General features: G+C 43.3%; 1 protein-coding gene across 2 annotated transcripts in view; it reads left to right on the top strand.

Annotated features, from left to right (window-relative positions):
- The first annotated feature begins 1,654 nt into the window (after positions 1–1,654).
- The window catches only part of mpped1 (metallophosphoesterase domain containing 1), a 76,328-nt gene continuing 50,248 nt past the window's right edge, over positions 1,655–27,734 (top strand). For both annotated transcript variants that reach the window (XR_013773014.1, XM_079294556.1), the window contains exons 1-3: positions 1,655–1,777; positions 7,107–7,504; positions 8,346–8,527. Coding sequence is in view for 1 of the 2 variants with exons in the window: in XM_079294556.1 (XP_079150682.1) it covers positions 7,326–7,504; positions 8,346–8,527 (361 nt within the window). In the remaining variant the exon portion in view is untranslated. The remainder of the gene's footprint in view (positions 1,778–7,106; positions 7,505–8,345; positions 8,528–27,734) is intronic.

Genomic DNA, 27,734 nt, shown 5'->3' with positions numbered 1-27,734 from the left:
GCTTCTGCACAAGTTTGCATATATTAACTTTGCATTTTTGTAAATCTTGTTGAGATGCTGCTTACACATTGATGCATCAGTAACAACAATTTGATAATATCAAATAGAATATATCAGTCACAGCAATTGTCTACATTTTGCTAATAATACTTCTTTACTTTTTCTTACATCAGATTTTGTTAGCAGGAGTTGTGAGTTATTGTTTTTTCTGCTGGTTCTTTTACTCAACTATAAAGGATTTGAATCCTTCTTCCAGCACTAGAGAGGTGTGTCAGTGTGGAAATGTTGTAACATTTGGTTTTTCTTCATGAATATAATCGGTCAATAATCATACATGCAGATGAGACATCAGGGTTCTTTGGTACTGTGCAGATGGGGCACTGTATGTGTCTTTCTCCTGCATCGGTCCATGGTGGTTTTAACTTGCTTTCTTCCTTTTGGGATATTTTGAGAAATGAGAGAGAGAAGAAGCCGATTCCTGCTCTAACGTCTATCTATATGACGCATGAGTCTCGAAAATAAACGAAAAAAACTGACTTGTGTTTGTAATGAGTGATGCATAGGTCCCTGCACTGATATCATCGGGAAGACATTGACATTATCTGAGCAAATTTGACAATTTATAATTAATTCAAAGCAATAATGTCTGCATTTCCCTTGTTCCTGCTTCTCAGATATGAATATGTGTCTTTGTTCTCTAACTGAACAGAACACTTTGGAACGTTTGTCAGCTGTTTGAATGTGTCAACTTGAGCTTGTGATAATAGTTTTCCGTGTTTTTCTGACATTTAATCAAACAAACGAGTGCTGTACTTAAGTATAATTTTGAGATGCATGTACTTTACTTGAGTATGCACAATTTCTGATACTTGATGTTTTCGAACCACGATACATTCATTCCGAAGTAATTACTTTGAAGATCAAGGAACGTTTATCAAATATGATGCAATGTCATAGATTAAACAATACAGCAATATATGAAGTATGAAAGTATATGTATAAAGTAGCTACAAGACTGCTGCATACAGTATGTATCAATAATTCCAATATGCAATAATAAAGCGTTTTTGCTTTTGATACTTGAAGGCTTTTTTTTACATCCTACTGTAGGCTACTTCGGTATCTGCACAAAGGACCTTTACTTGAGTCTTTTTTAGATCTGAATACTTATTCCACAACTAAATAAATACATAAACTAAAATACATATAATTTATTTAAAGATGTTTTTTGATTCAATTATATTGTTGTCAGTGAATGCGAAGGCTTTGCTGCCTTTAAATCATCATGTTGGATGATGACATGAACAGAAAACATATTTGGTCAGTAGAATTATGGACATGACAGAATCAACTTTTACATTGAAATATTTGTTGGGGGAATAAGGGACTCATGACCTCAGTATTCATTAAATCCTGGACACTGGTGGCCCTGCGTGGCCCCATCAGCGGGAGCCTCAGAGTAAATGTGACCGGGGATAAGCTCTGTGGAGCCGCGCAGCAGCTCTCCGTCCTCCCTCCCTCCTCTGCTCCTCCTCAGTGTACCGCTCACCGGGAAATACGGTGGGAGGGACTGATCCGGGAGAGAGAGAGAGAGAGAGAGAGAGAGAGAGAGAGAGAGAGAGAGAGAGAGAGAGAGAGAGAGAGAGAGAGGCTCCATCGGTGCACCACGGGGTCCGTATTCAAACTGACCAGCGCGTCTCCTCTCAGTGAGCGCACGCACCGTCCTCTCTCCACACCCGTCCTCCAGCAGCCTCACTGCAGCCCACCACCGGAGCCGGTAGGTTGATTTCTCTTCATCATCTTTTAGGTGCATTTACGGGTCAGAGATTTGCACTGCGGCCACAGAGCGCTTACGCATTTCCCCGGTTCATCTCTGCTCGGGACCCTCATGTCTTATTTCCCCTCTCACATGTGAGCGGGATTCTGCGGACGTCTGAGAAGCCTGGCTTTGATTGAACGGTACGCATTCACGTTACCAGATATAACGCATTCTAGCAGCGGAACGCTCTTATGTTGGATCAGGTTTCAGCAGCATCGCGGACAGTACAGGCTGGAGAGGCTTGTGGAGCCTCCATGTCTCAGAGAGACCAAAGTTTTATTGTAGTGTAGTTAACCAGAGCGCAGGCTGCAGATTCTGAAGAGTGGAGGGAAACGTCTTCACTCACCACACAACACTGAAAAGGGATTCAATGTCTGATTTTAATTTAGGCTTACATTATTATATTACTCAAAGTAATCCATTGAAACAAATAGTGTGTGAGTGAATTAAATGTGAATTTGGCCATAATAATTAATAATTGTTCAAGAGTAGCTCCAAGAAAGAAATGTTCTTATTATTCTTCCGTCATTTTCCCATCTCGGGTGATTCTATCTTGTATTTTTTTCCCTCCTCATTGGTTGTGAATGTATTTTACAGAGCTGTAAGTCATGTGCATGAAATCAGATAATATAGCACCACACTCAGATGCACTTTAATTTTTTGTGTGTCCATATGTAACAGAAATGTTTTTGCGAATAAGCGGAGGAAATTGCCACACGGTCTAATGTGACGGCCTCCTGTTAAATAGGAGAACGTGCCCAAGAGGAGAGAGCATGGATCAGACAGCCTGTCTTCTCTTTCTGCATTTATTAACCGCTCTAGAGCCTCAACAGCATTCCGTACAGTACAGGACTCTCTCTGCTCTATCTGGATCTGGATCTGGGACTGTTCTGGTCCGTATGGATGCTGCTGCTGCCATCAACTTTGTTCCTCCTCTCCTCTCCTCTCCTTTCTTCTCTTTACACTGAACAAGGTAGGGGCCCCTAAAGTGGAGCCTCTGTGAGCTTTAATTGTCGTTAACATCTCTCGTTGCAGAGAAGAACTCAGTCGTGTCAATAGCAGAGCTCCAAATAGTCCAGCCTAAACATCGATGTCCATTTAGTTTGTATCGTTGTGCATCTTCACCAACAGTTAATACTTCTCCTTCTACTTAGATAACATTTTTACATGTTTTAATTTTTTGCCTGCTGTGAAAACAAATTCCTGCTTTGGAAAAATAGCTGTTCTGCATCACGGACTGTAATTGAATCTAGTTCATCTGAGTTCATAGTATAACTACAGAGCACGAGCATGGGTGAAAATCGATATGTTGGCATGGTTTTGTATTTAATCTTGAAAATACAATTTGAATTATGTTTTAATCTCTTTCCAAAAATATGAAATGGTAGAGATATCTGGACGATGTGCTCTGTCTTTTTCATGGGACAAGTAATCATTCTCCTTCTTTGTTGTATTACTTATCTGTAAATCCTGGTCGACACTTTTCTCTTGATATGATTTTATGAAGTTATCGTTCCTGGGTAGATGCATATGTGTATATAATGCTCTTAAAAAACATTGAAGGTGACTTTTTCACTCCACTGAGGATGTCACAGGAAAGAGAGTCATGTTTCTCCTAAGCCTGAAGAAAGCAAATGACTGAATATTTCTGAATGTATTTAGTCGTCTCAAAATAAAGGGATATTCCTTTTAAATCAAGATAGTACTGTTAAGTGTTACTTATCCATAACACCATCCATAACAGGCAAATCCACACATCTCTTATCTTCTTGTGGGGATTCTGAATTGCAAAAAGTCTGCTCTCATATTAACGTCAATCATAAAAGTCAATCAAACAACTATAATGACGACACAGAGAAACAAAACAACCATAAAAGCGACTGCAAAGAGATGCAAAATGACCAAAAAGAGACACAGGATGCCCCCAAAGAGACGCAAAACAACCACAAAGAGACGCAAAATGACCAAATAGAGACACAAAACGACCAAACAGAGATACATAACAACCACAAAGAGACGCAAAACCACAAAAAGACGCAAAACAACCACGAAGAGATGCTAAATTACCACAAAGGATGAACATCATGTGTTAAAAGCATTAAGTAGAAAGTGAACAAACCCTATCATGATGGTGTTGTAGAGCAGTGTCTAGAACATTTACTGGTGTGTACCGCGACGCTTTACTCGTCAGTCTGTCGGTGTGGTGGGCTTGTTGACTCTTCCTGGTGTGGGCACTGCAGAAGGAGCGGGTGTGCAGAAAGCAGCGGTTAGAAAGGGCATGGATTTAAATTGAATCTGTTGCCATTAAAACTTTGACACATATTGAAAGCTGATCAAACCCTAACTTTTGACTTCAGACAGTCAGAGTGAATACATTTGGGGCTGAGATTGGACAGGCGGTGGTGTTATTGTTGGTGAGCTGAACATTCAGTCCTCCTGTGTGGCGCTGCACGATCCAGAAAACTGCATTTGGGCCCAATGTGTTATAATCTCGCAGCATCTGCTAATGCATCTTCCTGTCTCACACTGGCAGTGGGAGGGGGCTGTCACTGTCACATTCATGACAACAGCAACACATTTCAATGTGCATGCACAGGCCCGCATACACATCAAACCGCATGCACGCGCAGAACACACAATGCTCGTAATGTATGCACTCCTGAACACACCGAGCACGCTGGGATTTGCCCGCAACACAACAACCACGGTGTGAAGCGTATCTGTCACGTCGGTGGGTTGTCAGTGTGTGAGGTTGCAGTGAATGAGAACTGCGAGATGGCGCGCCGACATCGCATTGGCGGTCCAGGCCGACTTTGCCAAAGACGCCTGTCCCCAAATTATCACCTCCGTCTCCAGCATCCTCGTCATCTCAGCACCTCTCAGCGGCTCCGCTTCCTCCCAGCAGTTGCCAGAGCCTCCAAAATATGAGCTGCACAGCTGACTCCATTCTTGATGGGCGACACCTCACTCACCGGGGACAGGATTCTTTATATCTCAGGAGCAAAGAAATGAAAATAATATACTGTAGCCTGCACATGCAGGAAACAAGAAACTTTGAATCGAAAATAAATAATAAATCGTTCTTGAGCTATACTTTCCAGCCTGACTTACATTCCGCATCCGCATTACCGTTTTTCATGAATTTAAATATCAGATTTAACCTCCACTAACAGATACACTTGTACTACACTCGCTGGAGGGGATGCAGAACTCGCATTGTAAGCTTTCGAAAATCACCACAGTTCTGTCATTTAATAGATCGCCAACAATTTAGTGTTTAATCAACCAGGTTCTTAAATCCAGGGGTTGCATGCCTTTGTCCTTTCTAATTTTCCATCTGTATTTTCTGTCAGGCTATGCATGAATAATTGTTTTATCAGGTTGTTGTTGTGGAGGCCTGCCACATGCAAATCATCAAAAAATGAGCAAATCAAAAAATCTAAACGTCACACACTTTTTGGGACTATTTGTGTTCATTCGCGTGAATCGCACAAATCGCGCTGGATGCGCCGGAGAGGGGGCGTGGCTTATCGCCCTGAAAGCCATTCAACTGTCCGCCATTAACCATGAAAAAATAACCTCTATTTCTGCTTAGTACGTGTTCTGGAAGTCACAGATATCCCGGGAAACTAAACGCCGTCATGTCTGGTTCATAACGTTGTCCAGAGGAGCTCCGTGGATTTTATCGAGCTGTATTCACTGTCTAGCAAGCCACACGTTGCTGTTTATTACAGCTGTATGAACACTAAATAAACTGATTTGGCTGTAAACAGCAATAAAGCGACAAAAAGGGACTCTGAAATAACTACGTAATGATGCCGATTTGTAGGTTACTGGTCTTCTCAATGGAGCTCTGATGGATCGGTGCTAGGCTATGCTAACATCGTAGCAGCTCCACCAGCACTCAATAACGTCACGTAGACGTAAATACGGCAGCGTCTATTCATTGTTTGTACCGTATGGTTTACACACACACATGCATACACATAGTTTGGTCCGGTCTCTGTTGATATGAGGTATCGTAGAGCTCTGGGTGAACACAGACGGCTACAGGATTTATTTCCTGATTCAACAACAGCAGTCAGTGATGACAGGAGAAACATCTCAATGCTGATAGGCTATCGCGCTGGGGCGTAACGCGAATATTTCGCCGAAGTTGAAAAATTTCAACTCACACATTTGGGCCGATTTGGCGTTTGATGCGAATTTGCGTCAAACTCGCTGCAAATTTGCGTCGCTCCAGTCTCATCGCGTCTGTGCATTGACTTTGTATGTAATCTACTCGCGTGAATAATTCGCGCCGCGTTTGGTGTGAACGCACCATAAGACGTTTTTGTGTTCAAGAACTTTGTTGAAGTTGTTTTTGAGCTGAGATGGTTTTCTGCTGCTGATGAATAGATCAGTTGGTTGGCAGCAACAATTTTGATGATCGATTATTTGTTATAGTGATTTAATTAATCCAGCAAAAGTGGCAAATATTCTCTGCTTCCAGCTTCTCAAACGTGAGCATTTAGAAAATCTTTTGCCTTGGCCTGGTGGTCAGACAAACAAGACATTTGAGATGTCACCTTGGGCTCTCAGAGCTTGGGGGACATTTTCCAAGGATTCACAAGTTTATCGAAAAAAAAAAAAAGATTGATATTAATTGAGAATAAAAACCTTTTGTTGTAGACCTAAAATGTTCCGCTAATTTATGAATTAGTTGATCAACAGACATTTTCAAAGAAAAATACTCACCATAGCTCCACCCCCTTAATAGTGAGGATTCACTGCTTCTTCTTTGATGGTAAATAGAATATCTTGGACTCACTGGATACAACTAGATCCCTGATAATATCAGTTTGGGATATTGTGTTCGGCATTTTTTCATTATTTTCTCACATTTTATAGAACAAACGATTAATCAATTAATAAAGAAAATAGTAAGCAGATTGGTGCCAGGGTTGGTTATTGAGAAAACATTGAATCATAATTTGGTGGAAGGAAATGATCCTTAGAAATCAAAGGATTTGTAAACTATTGTCTCTAATATCTAAGAAGTTAGTTTCAGGAATTGTCATGAAATTGTCCCAGGAAAGGTACCAGAGATGACATAGACCCCAAAATATTCAGTTTACAATGAAACAAAACAAATAAGTAGCATCTAAACTTCCCATTGAAGAAGAAACTATTTGGCTTCATAGATGACTTCAAACTGTGAAATCCATTATTTTTGCTCCACCATTTCTCAAAACTCCTGTCTTTACCACACATTCTTCATATCAGCTCTGCTCTGTCGTTTTCATAGAGAAGAAGAGAAAGAGGAGGAAGGAGGTGATGTCCTCTCCCCAGCTGACCGTGATTGTTTGCTCAGCAAGGGTTTGAGCCCGTCAGGACGCCTCACAGCAGCCTCTCCTCGAGCCTGGACTAGCTGCTCGCTATCCTGGAGCAAAAACAACAAGTAGCTAAACTTCCCCTCCCGACACCTGGCCCTCCTACACCCCGCTCTGCTCCGGTCCCCTGTGCCATGGCCTTCACCCTGTCAGAGATCATGGCAGCAAGACGGCAGCAGTCGCAGGCTCAGTCACAAGCCCAGCGAGGCAACAGGACGGCGGTGGAAGTGGACGAATACAGCACCAACCCAACTCAGGCCTTCACCTTCTACAACATCAACCAGGGACGCTTCCAGCCGCCACACGTCCACATGTGAGTAGATATAAGAAACAGGTGGTTAGGAGCATACAGCCATCATTTACACTTAGAGCCCATTTCATTTTGTTGACATTTTGGTTTGCATATCCTCGGATATAACACAGCTTCTCTAACTTCCATATGTTCCGCATTGGTTTCAGTTTTAACTTGAGTTCATATAACCAAGAATAAACTGTCATATTGATGCTCAGAAAGAGCGGGGCTCCAAAAAGCATCATTTTACATTTCCGAATACCCACATGTAGAAATGAAACATTCTCCATGAACCCATATCTGTATTTCATTACTTTGTGACTCTCCTACATGACATCTCCTTTTCCACTTCCACCCGTCTCTCTCTTGTGGTGGGGTGCAGAGGAGGAAGAGGAGGGGGTGGAGGCTGGGCTGGGTGTTATCGTACCTGGAGGAGCGCTCGCTAAAGTGGGCCACGGTTATTCACCAGCTCCCCTCTTTCCCCCCTGGAGACCCCATGGATCTGCACACTCGCTGCAGATCCCACAGGACTCTGCTCTTTTTCTATATCTGTGCTTTATTGTTTTTCTATCTCTGCACATTCCTTTCTGTCTCTCTCAGCACCGTGCTTTTGTTGTGGCCTCTTGCTTCTCGCTACGTCTCTCCTTTACTCCGCTGCCTCAGTCTGTGGGGATGATGTTCTGCTGGATACCAATTCAAACTTCTTTCATTGTCAGCGTCTTACCACAGAGACTTTGCATACAGCCCTGCATCTCTCTCTCTCTTCTGTATTTTTTAAGTTATCCAAGAGCCGCAGTGACCGTTTTTTTCCTCTCCCCTCTCCCTTAACTTGCTTGTATTTTGCTGTCCCTCCTCGCTTCAGGGTGGACCCGATGCCCCATGACGCGCCCAAGCCGCCGGGCCACACCCGCTTTGTGTGCATCTCGGACACCCACTCCCGCACCGACAGCATCCAGATGCCGTACGGAGATGTGTTCATCCATGCCGGAGACTTCACCGAGCTGGGACTGCCCTCCGAGGTCAAGAAGTTCAACGACTGGCTAGGTTAGCATCTGAGGGAGTTGTGGTTCTGGATCCAGAGTGGGTCAAGGCCCGGGTTTTCTCTATCTGGTTCCCATTGTGACGGTCAGTGTCAGGCTACAGTTACTATGCCACAAATTTTTAAGATTGCTTTCATTAGCAGAGGATTCTCAGGGCAAAAATGCTTTTGTTCCGGTTTTCACTGTAAATTAAAGGGCCAGATCAGGGGTTTTACACATTTTACAACATTGACTGCAAAGATATACTTGACTTTACTGTTGATGGTTTTCCCAAGCATGCCATAAATCGATTTCCTCCTTAATGAATAGATTTGAGTCTTCTCTTCCTTGTTGGTGAGTTCAAGGACGCTCTGAGAGCATCAAAGCTTTGAGTCAACTTGTGAACAGCACATATCCTAAGCACATATGTAATAAGCAACACTATTTCCTAGTCTGCTTCGTGTTTGTCCTCTGTGTTCAATTTTCTTACAACAGAGCTCATGAATGCATCGCTATGTGGCAGCCGATTCCCAAATCTTTGAGGACTTCCTTGAACACACCACAAAGCAGAGTTGTTTTTATCAAGGTTCTCTGCTCATAACTGCACTTCCACACAATGAGAACTTTGACAAAAGAGTGAAGTAGACTGAGTGTTCACTGTGATGTACAGGAGGTCTCTGCAAGTAGATTTTTTTAGCGTAGCCTACTGACATTAATTGGAACCAGCCGCTGTCTGGAAATAAGAAGAAAAAAAATGGAACTGGTGCAGTGCTTTGGAACACAGACCACAGTATGTAAGTTGTGTGAAACATGCAAAAACCCGCAGTATGGTCCTTTAAGTGTGATGTGGTACGGCGTGAGTCTGGTTTGTGTTACGTTGCTCTCAGCTCATCCCTGTAGTTTAACACTGACACCACTGATACAGAGCAGGCTTTCAAAAGCCGATGGAGCGGATGATCCTCACAATTTGAATATTTACATTCCACTTTTAACATTTGACACTATTTATAGACAGACATTTAACTTATTTTTATGTTCTGACTGCTTCTCCATATTGACAGTTTTCTTTGTTAAGGCCAATCTATTGGAGCATATGCATGTCTGTCACTCTGCCTGATGTTAGATTCGTTGTTTGTTCACTTCCATGAAGGTCCTTTGGACCCCTGGTCATTGGTCCTGTTCTTGTTAAGGGGTCGCTCACATTGTTTTATTCTTTTACCTTGTTGTTCACGGCACGATGTATTGAAGCACGTTGTGCGCACATTTTGCACATTTGTCCGCCCCTGTAGGTACGATCAAAGCTTAATTGGCAGGGTCCGCCTTTCCGCCGTGGGATTCACATTGCTTGAAAAATATATATATGTATATATATATTATATAAATACAGTATTTATTTATATATATATATATTTATTTATTGATTATAGCTGCTTTTAACACAAGATCGAATGGGGTTTGCTCAGTTGTAATGATGGCTCAGCAGTCATCACTAATGCAGCGTTGACGCTACAAGCGATGCAGCAACAGTCATTTTTAAAGGAGGACGTTCAGCTACAAAGTGAGGTGTCGCTGCGTGATGGAGGTGACATGCTACAAAACAAAGTTGAGCCGGTCTTAACTTTCCTTAGCGCTCCGTTGCGACGGTCTTGAACACTGCCCCTATTTTTAGGCCTCTGCTCGACAATTGCATACCCATACTAAAGAGAGTGTATTTCTGCAACTACATGGTCTATTTTAATAATTTTTGATTGTATAATACAGGTAACACTTGTGAGATGTGCTGATATCTGTAAAATTGTGTATATGTTACTGGTTCCTTTAACAAATACACATATGGCACAGCTCAAATTGAAAAAGTTTCAGGTTCGCCAGAAAAAAAGCACTTGTGTCTAAAATATTACTTGAAATAAAGCCAAAAAATTTCAATGGCATAGCCACAGTCATAGCACAACCGGTTTTACAGTCTCTAAAACTGATTTGACTTCGATTGAGTGAAGCAGGCCAGCATAAACCAAGCAAAGGCATGCTAAATTATCATTTTTCGAAGCATTTGGTTGCATTGCTATATTCAAATTTTGTATAGTATATAACTAAATATTAGCTATATATTCACTTGTCTTACCACTAAGAGTGTTCAATAATCCTAATAAAGCAGTTTGACACCATTTGGAATAATTTTGAGCAGTTATGAATGTCATATCTATCAATCATAAAACTATATGAATCATAATTTGTGTCTGTGTGACTGTAAAATGGGCTGTGCTTGCTCGATTTTCACAAAAGACACATTTTTCGATGTGGGATAGTCCAACGGGAGCCATGCGGGGGTGTTTGACAATCTCCTTGTCTGTTTACTGACTAAAAATCGGAAAATGCTGGGCGAACCCCCCTCCCAACATTGGTCCAGCTCACAGTTTCGCCTGCCATTTCCTCATTCAGTGCGCCAGCACATTGATACCACTCACAGACACACATCACAACATGGGGCACACAGCTGCGCCAAAATCCGCTGGAATAGAGCCGTTTTTCGTCCATAAAATCATCAAAACGTACGTTTTTTTACCCAATATTTTTTGTCGTGACCTGTGGCTGATATTGGCATGTATCCCCATAACTTTTGAACGGTTTGAAAGAGAGTAATTTCGAAAACTATACGCGAAGTGGGGTCGAAGCATGGTCCTCTGGATGTGCTCATCCGTCAAAATCGCTCCGTGCTTTCTCATCAGAGACCAAAACAAAGAGGATGGTACTGCAGTTTTTTGCCCAGAAAAACGTGGTTTTGTGGTAAAACTTGTAGTGTTCTTCTAGATATGATCTTAGTTCATGTATAATTGTGTTTTGCAGTGTGTAAAATGGCTCCCGTGGTTCTTTCAGCAACCGGAATGAAATGACCCCGTATAAAGCCAGTGCATCATGGAAAAACGTTTGTCTCGGTGAATCTACAACAGTGGAGGTATAGCAGAGCGGTCCCCGCTATCATCTCCATCATCATCGTCATTGTCGCCGGTGTCATCAACACCTTCGCAAACCTCCTCCGAGAATGGCGGAAGCCTGTTAGTGGACGCCTTTGTGTATTTGTCTCTTTCTCTGAGGGAGTGTGGGGGGGGGAATAAGGGGAGGACTTGTTGTCCTTCTCCTCCTCTTCACACACACACACACACACACACACGTGCGAGCTGCAGGGAGCACGAGCTACAAATCCGCTAGCCCCGCACTCCAGCGGCGAGAGAGGCAACGGGAGAGACGGGGAAAGAAAAGATAAACCGAGCCAAACGCGCCTGCTGCTGCCTCTGAAGTCACTTTCTCTCTCCTCTCTTCATCCCTATCTCCTCTCCTCTGCCATTGTCTCCTTGTCTCCTTGTCCCCCTGCAACTCTGCCAGCTCTTCCTTGTCTGCTCGTGTAAATATTTATAATCCGGCTATTCCAATTCTTTCTCTCTCTATTTTATTCCCCCCTGCTCCCCGTCTCTGTCACACACACTCACACCCACCCACACACATACACACACACACACACACTCGCACCCACACATACACACAGTCCCATTCTGTAGGCTACAGTAGATGAATATAACTCCTGCTGTTCAGTCTGCGCAGAGCAGATTTACAGGGAGATCCGGTTGAGCGTATTCATTAGACGGTTCAAGCTGATCAAGTAACGCTATCTGCTCCCAAACTTTCTACTCTTTTATTTTTCTTCCGATGGAGTCTCCTCAATCTTTTCTTAATCTCTTCTTTTGCTCTTATTTTGTGTCGTGCATCTCCTTCAGTTTATTTGTTTAACCTCTTGTACCTCTTTTCTCCTTCTGTCTTCCTCCAAACTTTTTCTCCCACCTTTATTTCCTCTTTTTTTCTGTACTGATTTTCCCTTTTCCTCTCTTACTCTTACTCTCATACTCCAAACCTCTCCCCAATTTCAGCCCTCGGTGGCAGCTCTGTGCGATTCTTCTCTCAGCTCTTATTTTTAGCAGGAAGTCAGTCGGCTTCAGGGACCGCTGGCAGCCGCTCAAGGCTTTGTCAGGTGCGGCGAACGCTGCAGGAGAGGCGAAGGAGAAGAGAGGAACGGAGAGGACTGAGGAGGCAGGAGATGAAATTCATGCAGAGTAGAGAAAAAGGAAGTTCGAAAATTAGAGGAATGCAGGGAAGGAGGCGGAGGAGGAGGTTGAGAAGGACTAGAGAGGAGGAGGAGGAAGACTTCTCCCCAGAGGAGGGTTGCCTTACCTGGGTAAAGTCACAGCTCACAGCCCTGGAGACTGATGCCAAACTTCTGCCCTCTGTTGTCATAGTGATGCATGCAAGTCTAGCTGTCAGTCACTGTATGAGGACTGTGTGTGTGTGTGTGTGTTTCTATAATTTTGCAAGTCACTTTACTTATTTAAGATTTTGTTGAAACCATTGGATTTAAGTAGTTGTACAATTTTGATAAACAGGTGTTGAAGTCATTTGTCATCCGATCATCTTGTAACACGTGAGAACGTGCTAATTTTCTTTGTTTTATACAGTTTTAAATCAAATATCTTCTAGCTAAATAAATATAGCTCTGGGAAACTATGACGGGCGATTGTATTTTCCGAAGGTTTATAGAATAAAATTATCAAGACATTAATTATTAATGGAAATAATAGTTGGTTGGAGGCCTCAATGAGAATAATTTTCTACATATCGTTGCAAATCCCTTGTTTCCAAAGAATGATTTCTTCTCCTCCTATTCCTCCTCTAATGTAGAGTTCAGTCGCGTGTGACAAGCCAGTTAAATATATCTAGAGGATCTGCACACTTTTTCGGTCACATGATATACAAATCAATTCAGCTTTATTGGTATAATACTTGCGTGCCATGCAATACAGTCTCGTTATAAATGTGTGACTGCTCTTTGGGAGAGAAAAAACGATGCATCAGTGACTGTTATAGTATGAAACCATAATGCGTTCATTAACATTTAAGACTGAAGGTTTGTTTAGGATTATGACATAAAACTCTCCCTGCTCTCTAAGGGGAGCAGTAAAATAACAATGATACACACATGCGTTCACACATTACATTTAAAGGGGCGTACCATATGACACTTTGCCACTTTACACCAATTCTAGTGTTTTTACAATTTTTGAATTAACTTTTTTCCAGGCATCCATTAATTTCCATCAACTTCCGTACAGTATGAAAATCAAATAGCATATGCCTGACATTTGCTGAAAGAGCAACCTAACACTCCATTTCTGATTGAACATGACTGTCTTTCACAGTCATCTAACTAATATAGGCCGAGCCTTTTTCTTTAAACATGTCCTTCGCTTTTCTGGACAACAGTTCATCCGATCAACGTTTTGGTCTGCTTAATTTTCTCTGTAAAAGGGTAAAAAGCTGACATTGCACTAAACACTATAGACCCGCCAATAACATCAATGGATAGTTTGATAAAGAGAATACACATAAAATACTAACAAAAGTTTATTTAAGTGACCCTTTAAGTTGTGTAAACCAACACATTGAACATCCAGTCAGCTTTAGTTTTTTTTGTGTCAAAGTTACATTTTCAATGTCTTGTAATGCAGTGCAGACCTTTATCCAGCTGCACTTTAACTGTATTACAATGCAATAATAGTGTAACAAAAATAAATGCAGACTTCCTTTTACTGTGATGATTACACAATTTAAGCAGGAATTAAAGATTTTTTAGACTTGACAAAGATGATGGTTCCTGGAGCATCCTAAAATCAAAAACTGTACGGCACAAAAATGTTAAATATACATAATTTGTATAAGGAGCTATAACTTGCCATCCAAGTGATTTATGTTTCTATTAGTGGTTGTGTTCTTTATAATCATGGTGACTGTCTTCATAAGCCTGTGTGTATATGGAGGTCCGCTCTTTGATAGGTTGACAAAACCCAAGGATTCAGGTCCCCTTTTGGTAATTTCTCAAAATTAAAAGGAAGTTTGCAGTAATATTAGCAGAAAAGACCGTAAAAGTACATTTTCTACTCTATTTATGTTTTTTCAAAGTGACTAGAAACAGAAGTCCACACTTTGTAGTGTAGAGTTACGGTCCAGTGTTGGTAATATAGTAACTCAATGTATGTGTGTGTTAAAGGTGTAAAAAAACAAAAAACAAAAGCACATTGGAGCTTGTGAGCCTGAGGAGCTGTGATGGCCAAAAAGACGACTGTAAGCGGTGTTGAAAAGCCTCCGTTTGTGCAGAAGCCAGTGTTGGTTTGTCGGGGATGGAGGCTGATTACTCGGGACAGGTGAGAGGAGACACAGAGGAGAAAGATTGAGAAAGAGGAAGGGAGGAGAAAGAAAAGGGTTATTGAGAGCGAGGGGGAGACCTCGGGCTTGCAAGCAGCAGCACTTCAGACCAATTGTCTCCAATAATGGCCTCTTTGATCACAACTCGTGGCTGTGAGCACACACACGCCAACAGGCATCCGCACGGATTTCGTAAGCCGAGCCAACGCTTCTCTCGGTGTTTGCGTGTTTGTTTGCGCATGCCGCCCGCTTGCCGTAGACTTGAGTGACATCTTTATTCATGCCCAGTGATGGCGTGAGCTAGCAGAGCGGAGCGGGAATACACTGCAGTGAATGTTGTTTAAATATGGATCTCATTGTGTTCGGGAGTTGACTCGAGGTCAAGAGAGGAGCAGTTTTAATTCTTAAAGGCTTTGTACTCTCTTCTTGTGTGTCTGACTTCAGTTCAGTGCGCTGCTTTACTGGCATCACACACAGAGCAAAATACTTACCGTACTTTCCGGACTATAAGCCGCTACTTTTTTCCCCACGCTTTGAGACTGCGGCTTATGTACAGATTTTTCCGTAGCTTTGCGCCGCCAACACATTTAACATAAATATTGTAATGTTCCACTTACGAGTCGGAGACAGGGTCCTTGCAAGCGCTCTTATTGCCGAGCAACTCCCTCGAACATTATCCGTACAGTGTTTTCAACAACCACAACTTCCGGTTCCGGTCTAACACAACATTTACTAGCTCCCGACACAGAACAGTTAACCCCCTCCTCCCCTCTGCTACCAGCTGTTACTGACAGGGTCGCTACAATATGGATGAAGTAACTTTGACGTTTGACCTACCTCTCACTAGGACTGTTAACAAAATTGGTTGAACAGCAAGATGCTTTTAACAGTACTAAAGTTGTCTTCTTCTCTGAACATCATAACATGTCCGACTCGCTAGCTTCTAAGCTAATTTTAACATTACCGCCAATGGGGAAATGCTAACCGCGATTAGCATTAGCGAATATAATATATCTTCGTACATCTTTTCATGCAGACATACTTACATTACAGACTGAGGTCTCTCAAGGCTACCAAACAGAAGAAGTAAAACGAAGCAGCATGTCTTCTCATTAGAATCTAAAAGCAACGAGGCAATGGAGTGGTCTCACTGACGTCACGATCTCCTTAGTTACGAGGTCGGTCGGCCATGTTGGAGTACATACAGATCCTCCATGGCGGCGAGTAAACAAGGAAGTGCGGCGAAAATACAATACTTTGAATCACTGGATAGTGCATCAAAGGTTCGCTACCTTGCCAAATTGAAGGTTATTGGTAACTTGGATCCTTATACGATGAGTGCAGATCGTTTCAGTGCCGATCCTACTTACCTTCCATCGGTAAACTACGCCAACATCTACACGTATCTCGTGAACACCCCGAGTCCTTACACGAAAGACGAGCTGGAGTGCTACAAAGGGCTCAACGCTTATAATCAGTTTGTCAGTGGATGGGTCCGAGACGTCAAAGCAACGGTCGTCGACAATTCTCATCTCGTCATTGGAAGAGTAAATATATACAGATCTGGTCCGATATTTAGCAATATTCAATGTTTACTCAGCGCAAACAGACACGTGTGTTTGTTTACATTGTACGTGCATGTCATTGTGTGCGTGTGTGTAGGAATTCACTTTCAACTAACTCCTAACTTCATCCCCCCCCCACACATATATATATATATATATATACACATATATATATATATACATGATACGACGTTAAACTCATATCAAGCAATGCTGAGGCTGCATCTCTGTGTTTCGCCTGTTGTACACGCTCGACATCTCTGGCACCGACTGCTGTCACGGGCCGATGAAGCTTCGGTAACCTTCTTATGTCCAAGTTTAATTTATATTTCCTTTATTAAATACTGTTCACAAACGAATTTGCAAATAAAATCACTGACCACTTATAAAGTGATCCGCACATACTCGAGTGTACCCCAAATTCGATTCCTTTATATCCCGAGAGATGCGCGACAGCCATTTCTGGCGACGTCGCTTGGATAGCTCCTTCGTGTCATTTCCTTGATGTGTAATAACCGCTGGCAAACCAAAGAATGATTTCTTGTCTCTATCAGCTCTGCTGCCACAACCAAAGACAGCACAAAAGTTCACCATGATCGATAGGTTCTGCGACTCAGCCGTGCATGCCAGTGGCTGTGTGTACTCCAACATGTACTCCAACATGGCCGACAGCTAAACTGTGACGTCACACGAGACCACTCCATAACTGTTGTTGCTCATAGCTCTGAATAGCTGTTGTGCTAGCAGCAACTGGCCAAGCCAGTTAGCCGTAAATGCTGTTCAGAGCTACGAGCTACGTAGACACGTTGCTTCGTTTTACTTCTTCCGTTTGGTAGCCTTGAGAAAAACAGAAACAACCTGCCTGAAAAAGGCAAAAAAAGCTTTGTAAATTTGAGGGGAGCTGCAGAGATGGGAGCTGATCCTCTGGGTTAGTCAGTGCATGTGACACCTCTCACATTATATGTAGTAGTTTCATGCATTCTTCAATGCAAAACTATATATTGGTGCAGCTTTAACAAGTGCATTTTGGAGGTACACATGCATAATAACGTTTACAAGAAGAGAGCTTGTGTCACGGGAGTTCACAGGTAGGACCCAAACGCAAGACCACAGGAGACAGAAGTCAATGGAAACAGGTTTTATTTAGCCAGACTAAGACAGGAAGGTGTGGAGCCCGTGGTCCGAAACCCGAGTGGCAGATCGACGGTGTGAGTCCCGTGGCTCGACACCGGAGGGCTGGCAGCTTGACGGCGTGTGTAGTCCGTGTAACACAAGGCGGGCAGAGCGGCGGAGTGTAATCCGTAGAACACAAGGAGGGCAGAGCGGCGGTGTGTAGTCCGTTTAACACAAGGAGGGCAGAGCGGCGGCGTGTAATCCGTAGAACACAAGGAGGGCAGAGCGGCGGTGTGTAGTCCGTTTAACACAAGGAGGGCAGAGCGGCGGCGTGTAATCCGTAGAACACAAGGAGGGCAGAGGATGCCACGGGGTTGAAGCGGGTGAAAGACGGCACGACATGACAACCCCAGACTGCAGGACCAGAGTTTATATAGAGACAGGGGGCTCACACAGAGCACATGGCACACAATAACAAACAGGGGAATGACAGGACACATGAGGAGAGGAGATCAGGGGAAACACACAACGGGTCAGACAGGGATCCTGGATCCTGACAGCTTGTTGGAACCAGGCGGCAACCTCTCTACTGACCTGCAGGGGGCGACTCCTTTGGTTGCAAAACAAAGTCAGATTGTATGGATGTCGATGAGAAAATTACTTCTTACTTGATAAACATTGTAAACATGAGTTTATGGTTTCAACCACTAGTTTCAAGTCTTCAATACAGCTTGATGTTCATTTAGCAAATTATGGTCCATTTAGAGTCAAATAGACCATAACGCAGATTATGCTTTAGGGCGGGCTTACTGTGATTGACAGGTCACTGCCGCTACCAGAGCTGTATACAGCATCTCTACGTTAACTTTCTTTTATTGGTTGCTAAAAAAACAACACGTGGCAGCCAAAACCCAAGATGGCGACGCCGAAACAGCCAAACTCGCCAAACTCAAGGTTTCAAAATGGCAAAAACCAATGGGTGACACGATGACAACGTCCACTTCTTTTTATACAGTCTATGGTTGGAACCAAAGTAATCATTTCAGTCTTGGTATTGATATTATGTGTCAGTGTATCTCCTAGTAAAACCACCACAGGCCTCTCCCTCTCTCTCTCTCTCTCTCTCTCTCACTCTGACTCTGGGCTGCGAGGTCTACAGCCTTTAGCATCTCAGCTACAACTCTTTATTTACCGCCTGCTCTACTCTTTTCCCCTCAACTGCTGAATAATAGATGAGTGACGACCATGATGCGATTGCCGTGTCGGCGGTTTAAATGCGAGTGTGCTTTTTCTTCTTCGCCCGGGAGAGTGTGTCTGCCCCACTCTGCAACTTTACAGCCATGTATGTGTGTGTGATTCTTGGCCCTCGGCCTTCATCTTCTGTCAGGTGTTGACCCCCCCCACACCTCCCTTTCCAACCTCATTTTCACCTCAACTTCCCTCACTCTCCTCTTAGCTTGCTCCCTTTAGCTTGGTAACAGCGAGGCATTCAACTTTCATCACTGCTGTCTTTTTCTAGCGTGCTCTTCTTCTCTCCTCCCTTGCTCACGCTCTTCCTTCCCTATTTCCCTCATTTCTTCCATCGCAACTTTCCTCTTTCACTCGTTTCTCCTTCCTCCCCTAAGCCTCATTTATTTTCTCGCTCTCTCCACTTTCCTTCCTTCCTGCGTTTTTTCTTCTTCCCCCTCTCCTGTGTTTACCCAGCAGTGAGTGCTGCTGGAGGAGAGCATAACGAGGAGGTTTGACACTCCTTTATGGTTTTTAATATTGGGGAAACTCGACAGAATTTCAAGTGACTCACTGTAAATGTAAGCAAACTGCCTCCCATCTGTCCCTCACTGCTTTTGTGTCATCTATTTGCACACTTAAAAGACTGCAATCCTTGCGTGTGTGTGTGTGTGTGTGTGTGTGTGTGTGTGTGTGTGTGTGCACGGAAAGCGACTGGATGTGAAAATGGTCTGCGAAACATCCCCACTTTTTCTTTCAAACAAGTTATTTTCTTTCATTCCTCCAAGTTCAGAAAACAAGCAAGCAACAAGCAACAAGCAAGTGAAGCCTCTGTGGATATCACTTATGAAATGAAGGAAGTCTTTCTCATAATTTTCCCTCTCTCTCTCTCTCTCTCTCTCTCCCTTTCCCTCTGTCTCTGATTTGTTTTCTGGGTCAGTGTCGGTGCATGTAATTTGCTGTATGCAAACTGTTGCTGAATTTGCATTCGCCATTTCAAGCAGAACTAGACAGCAAACAAACGGAGGCAAAGCTGTTAGGGAGTCAAACACAGAGTGGAGGGGAGTCAGTCTGTGTACAGATATTGGCATGAAACACTTCTACGTGCTATTGAAAAAAAACAGCAGTAATAGCAGTTGTGATTAGTCAAGCAAATGTGTTACAAGGTTATGGCAGTGGAAACAGCGGGTCTTGCTTCAGTTGGATTTGATTGAGATGTGTTGAACTGAAGTCTTTACGAGAAGTTTTTATCGTTTCTGCCACTTTGGACAAAACTTAGACAAAAACATAAAGGTCCCTTCTGCAGAAAACTGCAACGTTCGAGTGTTGGACTTTATCAGGTGGCTAAATGTTGCCACCTGTCATTAGAGATCCAGTTCCAAAACAGACACGGGACAGATGGCGAGTGGCCAGCCATCGAAATCATCAGCATTCATCAGAGGCCCACGTTGCTCGTTCCCGAAAATGTTGCAGCTTAATCTTCAAACCGCATTATCCTGTAGGCAACACCGTCACGCTGAACGTGGAAGTGGAGCAGACAGGATGAAAGAGACAGAGATGGAGTGTAGGAGAGAGAGCGAGAGAGGAGGAAGACCACCTACGAGGCTGCTTGATGATGCGCTGTATCCGTCTTTGTCACTGCTTCTTCTTGTGTGTGTGTGCGCGTCGTGGAGTGTGTTTGTGTGCGGCACATTATGTTTGGGCGAGGACATTGTGGAGTGTTAGGAGGTGCTGCTGTACGCTGATAAAATGTGTGTTTTGGATGCACGGCTCAGTAGGTGTTGTTTATGTACGCCGTCTCATAATTGCGGTCTGTCTTTGTTTTGCGTCTGCTTGTGTGATTGTGTGTGTGTGTGTGTGTGTGTATGATGGCGTGTGCGTGTGGGCGGGGAGTTAAACGAAACGGGCGAGTATTAAGTTTAAGCTGAGGTGAGAAGGCGGAAACTTTGCTGCTTCTCTCCCTTCCGTCATCCATCTGTACCTTGTTGCACGTCTTTCCCTTACACACCTCTCATTTTCTCTCCATGTGACATACGTTCTTCTCTCACATCCAGTCTCCCCTCCTGTCTCTGACGAGTACACCCGCACACACACACATATGCTGTGGGAGGAATTAAGACTGATCCGAGCTGAGTCTTTAGCTTGTCTGTCTTTGAACATCAGTGTCGTTTCTTTTGAAGCCCCCCGTTTTAATTATTGCGTTTCCATTCATGCATACTCAGATAAAGGCCGGCTAAAGCGGTACTGTTTGGCTATAATCTCACTGTGTTCTATACATACAGAAAATGTACAGAAGCTGTGGGGCGTATGTGCACAAAGGTGCACAGGAATATGTGAAGACAATAAAGTAAAGCCGGAAAGAGAATTTGGTATTAAAGAGTTCTGGCCATTCTGCTATTACCACAACTGTCCGACATGACAGGTTTACTCAGATTATCTAAATCTCAAACTCATCTCCAAGACCTGCTTTTAATATGATCCGCCCAATAAATGGTTGTCATCAGTTGTCATTGGGAGCATAGATGTGAGGTAAGATTGCCCTACTCTTCATCCCTGTTGGCTCAGTAGGCTGTTATCTGTTTGTAAGATGGATCGCAGCAGGGAGGTTCAAAATGTTTAGGCGACGACCTCTAGTGGCCATAGCAATCATGACCGGAGCAAAGCAGAAAGAGGTGACGTAGTATCAGGCGGCACCCTCCGTTTCTTCGAACTGAAACCAATGTGAAAGCTCCTTAAACCTGCATTCTTTCTAATAGCCATCAGAGGGCGACTCCTCCGGTTGCAAAAAGAAGTCAGTATGTATAGAAGTCAATGCGAAAATTACCCTACTTTTCACTTGATTTATTACCCCAGTTAACATTGTAAACATGAGTTTATGGTCTCAGTCTCTAGTTTCAAGTCTTCTTCAACAGCATGATGTTCATTGAGCAAAGTATGGTCCCTTTTAGTGTCAAATAGACCATTAAGCAGGGTATGCTTTTGGGCAGGGGTGCCCACACTTTTTCGGCTTGCGAGCTACTTTTAAAATGACCAAGTCAAAATGATCTACCTACATTAAAAATGCTGAATATCTATTTATATATATATATATATATATATATATATATATATATATATATATATATATATATATATATATATACTGAGTATACTTTATATTTACAGTATATGTTGGCGTACCTTGCATAACTGCATGAACCCTTATGGCACAATACAATTCTGCACATTTTTGGTCATTACCTTACTCTGATGACTTGCACTGAATGGGATTGGCCAGAGTTGCATAGTTCGGACAGTAGCTGCTGGTATCCGCCTCAAGCAGACTTCATATGATCATCAGTCATGGTGGAACGGTGTATGGACTTAATGTTCTTCATGTGGGAAAAGGCTGACTCACATAAATAAGTAGAGCTGAATAATGCAGTCAAGAAGGTATCACATGTCCTCATGTTTGGGGACTTTTCCTCTGTGAGGACACTGTCCATGAGCCCTGGACTTCAGCTGAATGTCAGCTTGCAGTGTCAGAATCTCATCCTCCACTCCAGACGAGTTCAGGTGAACCAGCGTTGACATTTTTGATGCGAGTGAATCAACCTCAATATCTTCCCGAAATGTGCAGCACATAAGTGTAGCAACTGGCTCGAGTAAAGCAAAGTCTTGAAAGCGTTTGTCAAACTCTGACAGACACTTGTCAATCTGCTCTGTGTAGCGCGCACTGTCGAGTTACGCACACGCCTTCCGGTGAGTCTCCAGTTCTGACGCGAGGTTTTGGAAGTTTCCTAAATCATGGCGCTACAGATTTAGCTTCTTTAGTATAAATAAATTGGAAGGTGAACTAATTAGCTCGCCGGAGTTTTGCAGTAGCTCGTGCGGTTGACCGCGCATACGTGGTGACCCGTGTGTTAGAAAATCAAGTGGCAAATGGCATGAGGACATCTAATTGTTTTTTGAATGGGGTGCGGGCAGATCGCATGCCATTCAAAAAAAAATCGCGATCGACGTATCGGGCACCCCTGCTTTAGGGCTTGGCTACCTTGTGATTCACAGGTCACTACAAGAGCCATATACGTTTGCAAAAAACCAAGATAGCGACGGCCAAAAGCTAAGATGGCAACCGCCAAAAGCCCAAGAATGGTGAGGGCCAAAATGCCACACTCAAGGCTTAACCAGTCCACAAACCAATCGGTGTTGTGAACTGGAGACTACGTCCACCAATTTTATACAGTCTATGTGAGCTAAGTGTGGCACCCTCAACATTTTAATGGCTACAATTATTTGCGGAATTATTATTGTATTAGTTTGTTATTACCTTGCTCCCCCACCATTAGTTTCCTCTGGCTTCGCTCTGCCTCCCCGACAGTACGGGCGAGACGGGCCGGTGGTGCGCCCGACCCCGCGGGGCCGGGATCCCACCTCACACGGCACGCTAGCCCTCACTTTCATTGCGCCACGGGGTTTGCTTCACCCTCTGATTTGCGCGTGCATTAGACTCCTTGATCCTTGTTTCAAGACGAGTCGGATGGGTTGCCAACATCGGCGCAGACTCCTGAGGCATTTTACTTGAGCCGATCCCCGCTCTCCCAGGCTCTAGGTCGGCTTGGAAAGGCTCGCGGCACCCCGCCCGGACCTCGCCTCGCCCCCTGCGTGACTGTCGACCGGGGTGTCCTCAGTGCGCCCCAACCGCGTCACCGGGGCGGAGATCAGCTCAAGTAAAAGACATCAGGGGTCTGTGGCGGTGGGTTGCCAACAGAGGGTGAAGCAAACCTTGTGGCGCAATGAAAAGTGAGGGCCAGTGCGCCGGGTGAGGTGGGATCCCGGCCCCGCGGGGTCGGGCGCACCACCGGCCTGTCACGCATGCACCGTCGGGGAGGTGGAGCGTGAGTGTGTGCGATAGGACCAGAAAGATGGTGAACTGCGCCTTGGCAGAGTGAACTCAGAGGAAACTGGTGTAGGCCCATACGTCTGGTGTAGACGTGCAAATCGGTCGTCCGACCTGGGTATAGGGGCGAAAGACAAATCAAACCAGAGGTTTTTTCCCTTCTGCATTCACGTGAATATGGTCTGTAGAAAGTGTTGAATCATAATTACCTGAAGGCAACGTGGTTGAGGAAGTGACAGTGAAAAATGAAAAACTGAAAAAAACTGAATCAAAATTACATTCAACCCAAAAAAACTTTTTCATGAACTTTATTTTGAATACATTGCTGTATTTTTCAATGTTCAAGACCACAACTTGAACTTTCAGGTTCACATATTTTTTTCAAATGAAAAAAACTATTGACCTGGATTTGGCTCCATACAGGGTGATACTTCATCTCGCCAATAGGGGGCAGTAGCGTTTTTTTGCTATGGGTGGCGCTGTAATTCTTGTCTTAGATAAGTAAGTTAGATCAGCCGTAAGAAAGGACAGTCGAGATCGCAGATATGAAGCAGATATTCATCTGAGACTGTCTTCTTGTTGTATTCACAGGTAAGAAGTACACAAGCGCCATATACATTTACGTTAAGTTCGCTTGCTTTTGCGGTGCCATGTTGTTATGTTTATAAAGTGTTTAATGCTGAAACATTAGGCAGCTAACTAAGGCTAGCGTCATTAGCTAAACGAGGCTATTCGCGCGCTAGCGGTTTAGCGCTATCGTAACGTCAGTAACCTGGCCTGATAATGGTATTGTTCCCATGTAAGATTATATACAGATAAATGGTGTGTCCCGTGACAGATATAAGCAGTAGTTTGTTAGGTTGTTGTCAGCTGTTCACAATTCATGTAATCTTTGTGTCAAGATAAGGAAGTTAGACCAGCCGTAAGAAAGGACAGTCGAGATCGCATATACGAAGCAGTTATTCATCTGAGACTGTCTTCTTGTTGTATTCACAGCACAATAAATTCATCTGGAAAACTGAATGGAAATTTTCATCATTCAGTGTGTAACACACGCACCAGATATAGTCTGATGTGGTCATTTAAAAACAACAAAATAACACTTTGAAATTACTTTAAATGCACACACAAATACTTCTGCGCCATGAAAACTAAGACCCAAGCTTTAATAAACTGGACTTTCCCTTTAATTTAATTTTAGCAGAAGGTTTTGGCTGCTGCTTCTAGTACACATGCATTCACTCTAACTGACACACACACACACAGACACACACACACACACACTGGTATTAATCTAATCATTTTGGGTTGGCAGGATATATTTGGCCCCCCTTTTTCCACAACTGCACACACACAATCATCGACGTTCTACACACACACACACACAAGCAAATACACTTTGGTGTTAAGTTATTTGGCAGGGCGTTTTGGCTACTAGTCTTTGGTATCTATGCAGACACACACACTTAGGAATTAACTTTGTCTTGGCAGGCAGGACATCGCTTGGTTTTTTTTCTGCATGTACACAAATACACATACAAGAGCACACACGCACAGACACACAATGGGCAGTAATCCCCCCTATACATGCCAGAGCTTCGGGCAGAGCAGGGATTTTCCTCTTCAAAGAGCAGACCACCCCATCGCAGCCTCGGAACAATAGTGGCCGAACTCCGGAAGATATCCTGTGGCGGCGGTGGGACTCCACAGACACACACAGATACTGTAGCCTGTTATGTATAGGCACACATACAATTACGTGTCAAAATACACAAACAATATGCTTATGCACAGACTCTCGGGATCATGTACGTACCTACAGGAGTGGGAGGACGGAGGCTTTTTGTGGCGACAGACAGCAGATCTGGGACGTGTACGACTGGAGGCAGGCAGACACTTGACTAAAGAGCAAAGACGCTGAGCGAGAAGGGATTGAAACAGAACCAGAGAGGAATAAAAGGATGAAGGGGCAGACGGAGACACTGAAGTCCAGCTGTTTCCACTCACTTCCAGCCTGGGCTATAGTCCTATGTTTTCACTCAATCTTTGTACTCCTATGCTCACTTTGTGTGTGTGTGTGTCTTCTTGATGCGGCGGAACATGAGGTGGCCGTCCCCGCGCCGCCGATTCACTCGCAGACAAATTAAAACAGTTTGTTGCTTAAAAAGCAGCCTTTTGAATTCAAAGACAAAAGATGGCGGGGCGACAAAGAGCGGCCCGCATGTTGTGGGGGAATGTCGGGGCCCAAATGTTTAGATGCCCCCCCCCCCCACACTGCACACTTCCACCCACATCCTCTTCCCTTTTCTTCTCTGTCTTTTGTAACAGAAGCAACACATTCGTATGTGATGCAGAAATTGTCTTTCTGGGATTGATTTGTTTTTCATTGTGGACACGCACAATGAGAGACTGTATTGTTGAATTTCTTTCTTTCTTGTATTGTTATTCTCATATTTACAGCAGTTGAATTCCTACAATAAACAGACGCACATACACTGGCCGCTTTTAGTCAGAATCATCGCTTTGTAAAGTTCAGCTAGTTGGTATTCGCACCTCTTCATTTTGCACTTTTTGTTTTACTGGGGGAAACTTTGAAAAAATTCATCCATGAAATTGAAATTGAATTCTGCTAAGTAAGAGTGTGTGTGTGTGTGTGTGGAGGAAGGTTAGGGTATTTGTGTCCAGCTGGTGGAGTTTTATATTTCTCCCCGTGATTTACTTCTCTCAGTTTACAGTTGGCCGTCAAACTTCATGGGTGAAAAATTGCTCATGTTGCAGAATTTATGAGGAGACACAAAGTGGGTTTATTTGTAGAAACATTTTATGAGCACCGCCATGTCGCCTCGCTGTCCGTCTTCCTCAGACACACATGGACATACACGGTACGTCCATTCCCCTTACTTATTTTTTGATGTTTGCGTTTTTTAGGCATTTAGCTGATGATCTCATCCAAAGCAGCTTTCGTTCTTCCTCAGCTTGTCTGTCTTTGATTGTCACCGTGGTGGCTTTTGGATGATGCCGTTTGAACCATTGCATTTCTTTACATTCATTTGCAGATGGAGGTGGACAAGATTGTACTATCGAATGTAAATGTGTCACCCCTGAGATGAGATCCTTGAACCGACACGGAGTAGAAAATAAATGTTTATTTCAGGTTTTAGACAAAAGGCTTCTTCTTGCCCATATCTCATTTATTTTTCATATTCACTTTATATTTTACCTATGCATGCAGTCTCAGGTCAGTCAAGTTTTCATTTCACACTCAAGCTGCTCCCGTCTTCAAAGACTAAAACAACAAGCTAAATGAGTCTCCAGGTAGATGCTGCACTCCAATGCAGCATCTTGGCTCCTTTCCTGGCGAGCTTTATTCTTCTCCCAAGAAGCTATCACAGTCGTCATTAAAGCTACAGAGAAAATATGCGCTGTCTAAAGTTTGTAACATTTTTTTAAAGCGGTATGAGATGCAATTAAACAAGATTTGTACATACTGTAAGCAAAGACCCTGGAAACGAAAAGCTTGACACGGCTGTGTGATAACTGCATGTTGATTCCAACTCATTTTTATAACTGAACTGTTCATGTTTTTGCAACACATTCTCACTCCTAACTCATTAGATACTGCAGCTTGGTCAGGAGGGATGGGACAATGTAGTATTTTATCACAAACCACACTCACAATAAGTTGATCGTTGTGAATTTTGATTATCGTGAATATCATCCATGACGAGTGACTTGAAAAAGCTGTCTAGCTCACGATCATGGTAGAGAAGTGAAGAATAGAGCCTGATTCAGACATTGAATAAATCAATTATCATAAAGCAAAGAACAGACTCACACAATTATTTAAAAAAATAATTGATCCTTTATGTATGCAATGGGGACCTTATGATTTATGATAACCGTATTTAAGATTGTTTGTGTGTTTTGCACTTAAAGGAAAAAAGAGGCATGTCCTATCTGTGATTTAAAAGAAACAAGGTGAAGTAAGTGTAAGATACAGTTACTCCACTACGTTTCAGCACCATTTTAAGAGTTTAAGCATACTTGGATGATTATCGGGATAATATGGCAAATCGCAATTATTTTGGCCAGGATAATCGTGACATGAAATTTTCATAGCGCCCCATGCTCATTGGTCTGTGGCCCCACGCTTCAAACTAGCATACCCCTCTGGTCTCAGTTTTGCAAATTCCACTTCTGAC

Source organism: Melanostigma gelatinosum (assembly GCF_949748355.1).
Source record: "Melanostigma gelatinosum genome assembly, chromosome: 22".
Taxonomy (NCBI): domain Eukaryota; kingdom Metazoa; phylum Chordata; class Actinopteri; order Perciformes; family Zoarcidae; genus Melanostigma; species Melanostigma gelatinosum.
This window is presented reverse-complemented; position numbering and strand designations above follow the sequence as displayed.